An 11,679-nucleotide genomic window follows, 5' to 3' on the forward strand; every position below is an offset into this window, starting at 1 on the left:
ATATTACCAAAGCTTGCCACGGTCAAAAATGAATCACGCAACAGTCTGGATTCTGTGGATGGTGGCTGCCATTTTAAAACACCCTGGAAAATAACTTTTACATTATCTGCTAAAAACAGAACTTTCTGAGTAGTTGCTTAATGAGTTTATAATTAAAAATGGAGAGTGCGTCATAAGCGACAGACTAAGAGATACTTGAAACCAATAACTGCAATCAATACACAAGATATGTACTTGCTGAATATGTGTAACTAATACATGAAAAGATGAAAAATGACATCATCAGCGGTACTTTTAAGATATAAATAGGCTTCATGATGAGTCATTAAACTTTCAGTTTTTTCCCCTTACCAACATTCAGCCAATGTTATAGGCTCTGCATTGACACACTCCAGAATTCTATCAAGCACTGCTGTAATAGAATGTGGCAGTGATGTCAGAATTTAAAGGAGTCGATTTAACAATCACACACATTAAATGTGACATCACATCAGGTGACTCCCTCACTATGAGTGACCAGTGGCCAGAAAAGCTCTCCAACAGGAGATAAGTTGCACTGTTGGTACTATCCAAGTTACAAATACATACCAGGAAACATCTCTGAAATTCACAGCCAAGTGTGAGGATTTTAGGGAGCGCCTCATCTCTCAGCACAGCCCCAAAGTCCCTTCCCTTGCCAAATACGACTCTTCTCAATGGTCCAGGTAATATCAATAATTATTCCAGTGTTCCGGTTAAGTATAAAGGAATATTTGTAAATACAGGTAAATACGCAAGTCCCCTATTGCATATAGATGATGTGATTAGGAAAACTGTAATGAAAGCGGGAACTACGGTACCAGGAATCAGTGTCAGGTGGCTACATACAATAAGCTGAATGCTTCTGATGATCTCCCATAGAGTAATACAGAGAGGGTAGGTACTGGTCCCTATAGTCACCCTTTTGTGATAGAATCATAATAATGATGGCGTACAGTAAGATGGGCTTACAAAAACTGTGTAATGTGGGGTTTGTTCCAGTTCCTTTAACCGTTGAGATGATACACTTGGTGTAAAGTGGCCCCATCAACTAAAATGATTGCTAGTGATTAGTTGAGCATACAAACTGGTAGGTATTTTCAAAATTGACCAAAAAAAAATACATATCTATTAACATTATGGGCAATGGTTGTCAAAGACTGCAATCTGTATGGGCAGAGTGAGCACTCATTGATAAACCCCTCTTACTTACTGTTCAAACTTAGGAATAATACAAGTATGATGATGATACTGTGGTATATTTGCCCTATTCATAAAACATGTTACAAAGATAAAAATGACATTGAGCAGGCATGTTGGTATAAATTGTGTTCTGCTTAAAGCATAAGTATAAATTACAAATAATAAAAAGAAATACAAAAAGTTTCAATACTTTCATGCTCTATTTATAACAAAGGTGTTTATGATCATTTAAGTATATGTATCTGAAGTTCCTTTATCAGTTATGCTACTAATGTTGACAATTGACAACTGAAAATTATTATTATGATATAGGCCATCGTATTCCACAGCAATTGGAAAATGATTTATTCTGCACTAGCAGAAAACATAGAACTTTTTTTTTTAATTAAAAATATAATGTCTTTAATAACACTCCTAAAATGGTGTTGGAACCTGTTGTAAAGGCTGATCGTGACACAAACCTGTGTTTTCAGTAATGCTGTTAAAACTTTCCAAGTTTCTTCCATAATCTGTTCTCAAAACGCAATATATAGGTAGGTATTTTTAAATACAGTCATTTGATCATTACAATTACGTAGATTTTGTCAGCAGATAAGAACCATTTGGCCCATTTAGTCTGCCCATTCTTCCCGATGTAGACTCAGACCTTAATCAGTCCTTGGTCTTGTCTTAGAGTCAGGGTAGCTTTATACCTATCCCACGCTGTTTTAGTCTGTACTACTGCTGATGGGAGGCTGTTCCATTTATCTACCACCCTCTCTGTACAGTAAATCTTCCCTATATTACATAATTGACCTTTAGTTATTTGCTGGCTAAGGACAACCTGGACGTTTCTGACTTGAGAAGCACTACATGAAGAAGCAATGTCAAGCCAGTAAAATGTAAATCAGTACATTTTAAGTATATTATACCTAGCACACATCTGCAGTCTCACCTGTGCTCAAGCAAGAATATTGTCTTAAAATGTAAGACGGCATTGAGGCTGCAAGACAGGTTTGGGAACTTCTAAACTAAATTAACAGTTCTGCAGTAGTAAATACAGAAGGGGATAATTACAAAATGTATGCACACTGTGGGGGTTAGGTATAAAGAACAATTCCGGTGCAAAGTGGGGCAATCACCTTAGGAACCAATGGTGTTTCTTGAGGAGTGCTTCATTTTTCCCATTTTGCACCAGAATTGCTTTTTTCATATATATGACCTACATTAATCCATTTCACAAAAGATCCTTTGCAAGGTCATAGCTCAATAAATAAACAAGAGAAGCGCTCTTGGCAGATCCCTTGCACAGTCACACTGCAGCTTTTACACAGAAACCCCCTCGTTATATTCTAAGCTGGTATACCCAGAGAGGTTTATAACAATAAATTAATAATAATAATTAAAAAAAAAGACGTGTCGGAATCCCCAGGGTCAATGTCCCCAGATGCCAATCATTCGGGTTTTAGAGAACGCTCAAATGCTACAAATGAAACTGGCATAAAAAGCCAGTGGAAAAATCTTTGGCACATTCTCTATGACAAATGAAGCTGCATCAACTAGCTCCATTCACCAACAATAAGAACAACCTTCGGAAGCACTAAAGATAAACAGGTTTAGAAGGTCCAACAACTCCACTGGTGTCACATATCTTTATGGGGGTAGATTTTACTTTTGCACATGAACACAACTGACTTAAACCAATGGTCATTTGTTCTCAGCTACATCACAGATTAAGAAATGTTTGATGACCAATCCGTTCAGTTTGGATTGCTTGAAATATCCCAGGCCAGTATACATACAAGAGATCACACGCAATTCACAGATCAGAGTATACACAAGGGCACCAGCTCTGTAGACACACTCATTTGTTAGCTCAGTTCACATACAAGCCCTTGAAGTGTGCACACATAAACCTGGAGTCTTAATCGAAAAGTGATTAGTGTAAATACAAGTCCAATGACAGCAAATTTAGCCCAAGACCACATATCCCTAAGCCTGCTCAGATAATACTCCGCAAGATCGCAGGTAAACACACAGAGGAAGGAGAATATCCTTTGGCAGGTCTCAGCCCAATATACACAGAGGAAGCCACAGCCGAGAAGAATATCCTTTATACAAAACGGTTTATAAACACAGGAAGCCCACACCAGAAACCTAGAAATATATCACAAGTCAATGAACACATAGGAAGCCCTTCACAGCCTAACTTACTAGATCACTCACTCCTCAGTGGAGACATAGGAAGCCCTTCACTGCCTAACCTAGTAGATCACTCAGTGGAGACATAGGAAGCCCTTCACAGCCTAACCTACTAGATCACTCAGTGGACACATAGGAAGCCATTTACTGTGTAACCTAGTAGATCACTCAGTGGACACACAGGAAGCCCAAATCACAGCAGATACCTTGCAAGATCGAGGCTCAGTGCAAAGAGGGGAAGCCCCATCACAGAGTATCCCTGGAGAGATCACAGCGGAATGTACACACCGTGTAACCCCATGTAACAAGATCCCGGCTGGTGTGTGCATTCACAGGACACGTACAGGAAGGAAGTCCGGTCACGGTGGATCACACCTCTGCACTGTATACATATAGGAAGCCCGACCGAGGCAGGTCAGAAGTCCGTATACAAACACTGCGGGGGATACAACGTGCCAAAGCCTCGGGGTCACAAAGTCAGTCCTGTGGCGGACAGGCTGCTATGTGATTACCGGTAGATCGCCAAGCGCTTGCCTCCAGCACATTCCCGCACAGCTTGGCCCTTCTGCATTGCTGAATTTCCACCAACCCAGCACTCCCTGCGCCCTCCCTTAAACAAAAAAACCTCCGCAATCCTTCTCCCCCAGACCTACCTCACACCCCCGCAATCCGCCCCCACCATCCCAGGGAGCAAGGCGGCAGAGAGCAGCCCCCCCTCATGCCTCTGTCCCAGAGGAAGGTCCGCACAGCACAGCCAGCTACAGACACAGAGAAGGGAGAGAGGGAGGGGAAGGGAGAGAGTGACAGGGAGAGGAGGGAGAAAGAAGTGCAAAAGAGGGGAGGAGGGAGAGACAACAGGAGAGGGGGGGGGAATCAGAGAAGTATAGAATGAGATAAGAGAGGGAAGTAGAGAATGGCGAGGAGCTCATCATATACGGGATCCACGGGCACAACGTGGGTACAGATGTGGCAGAGACGAGAGAAGATGGTTAAAAGGGACGGGGTGTCGGAATAAGCGGCACCGAGCACCGTAGACCTCGTATTCTCTAAGCACCGACATGGCAATAACATAGTACCGTGCAATGGAGTCAATGGGAGGGCAATTAACGATTTCTCTGCTACGGGGCAGAAGAGCTGCTGGGTTACCGGGTCTGGGAGGAAGATGACAGGCGAGATCCAAGCTCGGTGACCCAGGCAATGTCAGGCTGAATGCAGCACCTCGCTGCGCAAGCGATGCTCCCCAAATGTCAACCGCGTCCGTCCGCATCCAGCTGGGGCACTAACCTGGGGCTTCCCTGTGATCGCTGAATGGTGCTGGTTGGGTGGCAGCCGATCCACCGCTATCCCTCCTTCCAGCCTCTGACAGCAAAGCCCGGGGTGTCTGTGGGCTTGTCTTCTCCAGATCTCTCCCTCTAGAGGCTGCTGTTGGCCCCACTGTCTTCACTAGTTATTTATTAATATTTTTCCTCTCCCTCCAGCCTTTTGCATCCAGCCTTCGTCTTTTTTTTTTCTTGTTGTCCAGGGAAAACGCCCTCTACCCCGGATCCAGAAAATAACTAGTAATTCACAGGCGAGTCTTAAAGGCACAGGCTCCTTCTCTGAGACCTTTGCATCCAAACACTGACTCACTCATCACAGCTCCTAAAAAGTACACACAGTCCATGCAGAGCAAACACCAACTTTCCCCATGTTCACTAGATAAAGAAAGCAGACCAGTGCAATCTGCACAAAAAAGCCTCTCCAGTTGAACTAACCTGGTCTCCAGCCCAAAGCTTAATTGATTATTTTGACAACACACATTCAGAGTCAACTGTAACCATGGAACATGCAGCTTGGTCATCAGGACATTGAAAATACTAAATGTAATGGGTTCAATAGATAAACATGAATTAAAGGGTCACTGGCAGGCCATCAAACAATTAGTCAAGTCTGGTCGGAATATTTTTCTTAAAAGCTGGCTGCTCTATATATAATTGGGATTTACGAGTACAAACCATCCGATAATCTGCTTTACGCTACTTCGCAAATGAAGTCTGCAATGAATTAAAATTAATAATTCAATTTTAAGGAAAGTTAATCATGCTACCCAACTGGCCCTCTTTAGGAAGGACAGGCTCTCTTTGGGACCTGAATCACTCTTTCCTCCCCAGATTTTTTGTTTTGTTTTTTGGATTCCAAAAGCTCAGAATGCGGTGTATGGATGCATCACGATGATGTACAATGTGTATATAAACAAAGCGAAAATGAAATAATGTAACTAAAATACATTAGTCCTCTTCTGAGTTCCTTACTCAAAGAAATATAAACATTGCAAAGTCAGACAAAAAGTCCTGGCAGAACTCTGCCCCCTAGCTGCAGGCCGTGAAAGATGTGGCCTTCTTGTGCCATTTAAAAAATAATGATATCCATTAAATGAAGAAATAAATATTCACCCCTGGACAGTGTGGGAACTTAGACATGCATAGGCATAAAGCTACCCTGAATCAAAGACAAGATCAAAGACTAATAAAGGAGTCCCTTCATAAGGAAAAATGGGCAAACTAGATGGCCAAATGGTTGTTATTTGCTGTCAAACTGTATGTTGTGAGCACATTCAGATATTATCTAGAGAAGGGGACTTCAGTCTTTCATATCGTTCATGAAAAATGTCAAGTGCTGAGACAAAAAATGTATTGGAAATAAATGAATATTATATCTTCAGCCCTTCTTTCTTATACAAGGCCATACCCATACCTTGGCCCCCCCTCAGGGTTTAACCCTGAGTATAAGGGTGTTTGCCCTAATTTTAGGGTCTCGGGGTGAAGAGGAAAATTCTCAGGGTTATCCAATTTGGAACTGACAACCAGAGCCGGCCTTAGGCGTTGTGGCACCCTGTGCGGACTACTCCTCTGGCGCCCCCCCTCACTACCCCTCCCCTCTGCCCCTTCAAACTATCCCCCTCTGCCCCTTCAAACTATCCCCCCCTGCCCCTTCAAACTACCCCCCTGCCTCTTCAAACTACCCCCCTGCCTCTTCAAACTACACCCCCCCTCTGCCCCTTCAAACTACACCCCCCCTCTGCCCCTTCAAACTACACCCCCCCACTTACCTTGTTGCCGGAGTCCTGCTGTGAGAGCGGGAGGCGTCCGTTTTCTCTCTCTGCCGCGGTGCCGGCATTTCATGTTGAAATAGTCCGGCGCTCAACATGAGATGCCGGCACCGCAACGGAGTCACGGAGAGTAAGGGGCGCCGAGCGGTTGCTGAGAACTTCACGAGCAACCGCTCGGCGCCCCTGCCCGGGACTTAGATTAAAGCATCGTTTTTTTTATTTTTTAAACTTTATTTAACATGAATGATGTTAAATAAAGTTTTAAAAAAAACAATGTTTTAAGTTAAGTCCCGGGCAGGCGCCCCTGCTACCATGGCGCCCTGTCCGGTCGCACACCCCTAAGGCCGGCCCTTCCTATTCTACACTGCTGTAATCATATATAATACTCCCAATTGGTGCTTCTGCTACCAGTATGTTATGGTTTATATATTTGATTGAATGCAGCTGATTAAGTGTATCTTTAAATAGTGACAAGCCAATGTTCCCATGAGGACTAGTATTACTGGGCCAGTCACTACATAGAATCTTCACAATGGGCTATTAAAGGGTTAATATGTCAAGGGTCAGCTGATTAAGAAAGTTCCCAGGTATGAGCACACCATGTCCTGGTAGCCCCTTCTGCACTTTCTATGGAGCTGTACCGGCTGAGTGTCCAAGGCATCTACCTAGTTCAGCTTGAATTATAAGGCCAGTCTGTCTATCTGGCGTGGCAACCTCATAGCACAAGCTACTCAATCTCAACCTGAGAGCTTCCTGTTGGAGACCTCTGGTCTGGCCAGCGTTCTATAGAGCTTCTGCTTAAGGGTGTGGTGCACCAGCTCAGTGCCCTAGGCAGCTGCTTAATTAAGCCTGAAATACATGGCCAGTCCTGCCTCCAACCATGGTGTCAGTCCGTCTGCCTTGGGTGGCAACGGAGTAACACAAGCTACTCAATCTCAACCTGAGAGCTACCTGTTGGAGACCTCTGGTCTGGCTGGCATTCTATAGAGGTTCTGCTTAACGCTGAGGTGCACCAGCTCAGTACCATAGGCAGCTGCTTAATTCAGCCTGAAATATATGGTCAGTCCTGCCTCCGAACATGACGTCAGTCTGTCTGCCTGGTGTGGCAATGGAGTAGTACAAACTACTCAATCTGAGAGCCACCTGTTGGAGACCTCTGGTTCTGGGATAATGCCTAATACAAGCATTCTGCTTAAGGTGGACATTATAAAGATATGCAGGATAATGCTTTCTTTAAGCATGAATTGCTTCCAAAGCTTATTTTTAAACACAAGGTAATAAATAAAATACATCTAAGGAAGTTTTTCATGAGACTGACATAACTTTAGCAATAAGAATAAAATATATTACTTGTCTTTAATGCTTCTTTTGAAACAATGTAAATGTATTTATAGTTTTATATTAATTAATAAATTAATAAAACATATAAATTGTAATTGTTGTTTTTTTTTAAATGCAGCAGGTGTGCCAGCCTCTAACCACGTATGCCATGCAACTGTCCTATTAATTTATAATAAACATAGACTCCAAGCTGAAACCTGTCTAACCTGAAAAACTAATCACGTTATGTCTTAAATTAAAATGAAATTTGAGATTCATGTATGGCACCTTACGGAATAAGCACTTTTAATTTAACCTTTGAGCAGGTGAGTGGGGATAACAAAACAAAGCAAGAATTCAGCGCATACCCAGCATTCAAAAAACACCTATCTAAGGCATAAATATCGAGGATTCCGTCATGCTATATGGCCATTTATTGCTTAGCCCGCAGCTGCATCAAAGAAGCAGTATAGTGGGGATAACAGCCCATCAGAATCCCCTCTTCCTAAAACAACTGGTGATCATGGGCTGCTTTTAACACATGACACCTCAGAGAATATAATTCTGCAGCATTTTGTGGAATTATATATAAATACCCATAAGTGATTGCCGGTTTTCTGTAGAACGTGTATGAAAAGGTAGCTTGTTTTTCCCAGGCATTAATGTATTGGTGAATTTGACTCCATAATCAGGCCAAACATTTTATAAGATTGCTAGATTACAGGGGACATTTTGTCGTACCCTAAACTGGGTTTATAGTCCAGATGTCTTCAGGCTGTGAAGAGGGGTACAGACATAAAATGAATGTGGCCCTAGCAGATACTTAATATACATACTGACTTCCTATGTACCCCAAGCAGCTGGCAACAACTCCCCTAGCTGGGCCCTGACAGCTCGTGGCTCCCATCTGGAGATGGAGGAGCAGATCCCAATTATGTGACCATTTATAGTAGGACAAGTTTTCTTTAAAAAAAATGTTTGTATGAGATCTGACTTAGGATCATCAAAAGCCGGACACCATGGAACCCTTTATGTAGTTTCACAAAGAAAAAAATGGAAACAACAAAATTGTACCGTATACTGAAGACATACAAACTTTTTATGACAATGTTGAAGTTAAAGCATTCTTTAAATTTAATCACACATGCAGGGGCAGATCAAGTTTTTTAGGCCCCCATTTACTTTTATTATTCAAATGTTTTATACATAATAGAGATGTAACAAGACAAGACAAAAGCGTATTTGCAGAGATGTCTCCCTACCAGGTCTTGCAGTCCTAAGCAGACATTTAAATGGCTTACATAGGCTTGATCTCTCATTTGGGATATAATAATGCCTTTTGTGTATTTTTGATAGTTATGTCATACCGTACCCCTTTGTACACCAGTTAAGGATATTGTATTACACAGATTAAATTACGTAATGAACTGTAACATAAGATTTGAGGACATTGCAGATGATTTTTAACAGCTCTGAAACTTACTACATAAATAACTAATGTTGTTTTAGAAAACAAAAGTTAGCACTTCTTGTCTGATAGAACTGGATTTGTTCCACTACAGTGTTTACAAAAACTCTTTGTGAAAAAATAGCCTACTGTGATTGTTGCACATCCTCAAAGAAGATTGCTCCTCATGGAAGATTGAAAGGGGCATTCAAAGAAATGCAGTTTTTGCAGGTAGGCAAGAGACATTTGCCCCTGGTGGCAAGGGACAACCCATAGTTGCTTTGAGTCCCCTCTCTGTGTGTCTGTGATATACGTATAACCTCAATAACACCGGTTTTGCTAGACTATGTTTTGAGTTGATATTTATATTTTTGCCATTTTGGTTTATAGTGGTATAACAGGTGATCTAGCCTCAGATGAATAAGCCATAAATCTAATTCCAGTGGTTTTCACTTTTTCATCAACTAGCTTTTTGTCCTGTCAGGGTGGCGACAAGTTCCTCAAGACTGGAACATGGTCTAAAAAGAGACCCTGTTCCCTTTTGTTAATCCTATGAAAAACAGGAGTATTAGGTATGGAGACCAATTCTGGTGCCAAGTAGTAAAAAATGGATCAGTCTGCATTGGTTTAGAACCAGGTTTGGCCTGGCTTGTCAAGAGGAGAAGAGCTCAAGGTTAAATTGCCTCATTCCATACTGTCTTTGGATCTTCTGAAAGGCCTTCCATATCCTATAGGCAAGTCTTGCTTGTGGCTCAGCATACCAGACCAAGGGGTCTGGCTTGGGTTCAGGTTACATGACACCATTCTTGCTCTCACTAATGATGCAAAACCCCTAGTATAATCCACAGGACAGACTTGCTATTAATACAGACCTGTATTATAATGGACAACTTCTAGGTTCCAAGTAGCCATGACATTTTTGAAACATGTAAGTGTGCATGCTCATAAAAGTTAAAGGACTTCCTCTTAGTGAAAACATTAATTGCACTAGTTTATGCTAAGCAAATAAATATTGGCAAGCCATTTTATTCTTTTTTCAGAAGTTTTAATTACAAATAAACAACACAGGAAGCTTTCTCAGTTTCTATGGCATCAGTCTGTCATTATCTGCTTTTAAGTGATTCTGGCCAGAAATTCTGAATTAGACAACATTTTTCCTGATTAATAATTATTTTTGTGGAGGGTTTAAGCATTCAATACTATTAAGAATAATGTATATAATAATAATCACGCTATGCAACGTCAGCGGATCCGCGCATCGGCGTCAACGGGAGCGCCCGCTGATGTCAGTGGGCAGTCCTGGCCACATCTCGCAAGGGAAGGCTCCTGGTAGCCGGAGTTAAGAAGTTCCCAGGTATGGCCATCTGCTAGCCACCAACTTAATAGAGGCCCCGTGGAACATATCAACACTTTCCTGAAACACCACAAGTCCTCTGCAAGCCACCATCTTAAGAGAAGCCCCTTGTAAGATATCAAAGATTTCCTGAAACACTACAAGCCCTCTGCAAGCCATCAAAGCTTTCCTCAAACACCGCAGGCCCTCTATTTCATTTTATTTATACATTCTCTTTTGTATCCTGAAACCATTTATCACTAATTATTGCTACAAGAGAGCTACTTCTCCCTATTTTCACCCCTCCTTTTGTCTCAACCACCCTTACTATTGCGTTATATTGTAAGCTCACAAATGAGGCCTTCAAAAGCTCACCATTCTTGCTAGGAACTTTGTGTAAAAGTACCATAATGGCAAGATCACAGGTAGGGTTCTCAACTCCTGTTATGTCTGTATGTATTAATGCAAACTTGTTATGCATGTGTTAGCTGCTCCATTTAAATTGTACAGCACTATGTAATTTGTTAGTGCTTAATAAATAAAAGCTGTAAAGAGTAAAGCTGTGGAATGTAGCAGGGCAAAGGTCATGATGTATATGCTCTTCTTCCTTCCCATCAATGATTCTTGATTGAAAGAGTGTTGAATCGCCAACTCGTCTTGTAGCCAGAGTTTTATGCTGTGTCAGTTAACTTTCAATATGTGGTTTTATTTCAGTTCTGGAGCCACACACTGCCTCTTCTTAGCTTATCTGTTGACATTGAGTCCAAACGAAGGGTGTTTGCATACCATGGATTCCTGTTTTTTAGATGTTTGGTGTTAACACAAATGCCACAGTCATTAAATGGCATATCTTAAATCTTGGAGGGTAAGCTAAAAGTGGACAAAAGGTTAGCCAGGTGAGTACATTTCCTTCACTCCAATTTTTGAAGGCAGCATGCTAAATCATACACAATACAAACAAGACTGTGTTTTTGGCATCAGATAGAAATGACAGCAGACGTAGTAAATACACGATAATCTACTTGTGAAACCTAAACATAACAAATAAGAAAATCCAGTACAAGATCCAGATTAATTACTATGCAAACC

At 41.7% G+C, this 11,679-nt stretch overlaps 1 protein-coding gene across 4 annotated transcripts in view; it reads right to left on the reverse strand.

Moving 5' to 3' along the window:
- Nucleotides 1-5,117, reverse strand: part of ADCY6 (adenylate cyclase 6) — a 69,901-nt gene extending 64,784 nt beyond the window's left edge. For 3 of the 4 annotated variants that reach the window (XM_053455561.1, XM_053455560.1, XM_053455559.1), the window contains exon 1: nucleotides 4,056-4,152. In XM_053455561.1, the coding sequence (XP_053311536.1) occupies nucleotides 4,056-4,084 (29 nt within the window). In that variant the 5' untranslated portion in view covers nucleotides 4,085-4,152. Of the gene's footprint in view, nucleotides 1-4,055; nucleotides 4,153-4,686 lie in introns of those variants that run through there. The other variant, XM_053455562.1, reaches the window with a different exon arrangement.
- Between the last annotated feature and the right edge of the window lie 6,562 nt (nucleotides 5,118-11,679).

The sequence above is a fragment of the Spea bombifrons genome, chromosome 2 (genome assembly GCF_027358695.1).
Source record: "Spea bombifrons isolate aSpeBom1 chromosome 2, aSpeBom1.2.pri, whole genome shotgun sequence".
Taxonomy (NCBI): Eukaryota; Metazoa; Chordata; class Amphibia; order Anura; family Pelobatidae; genus Spea; species Spea bombifrons.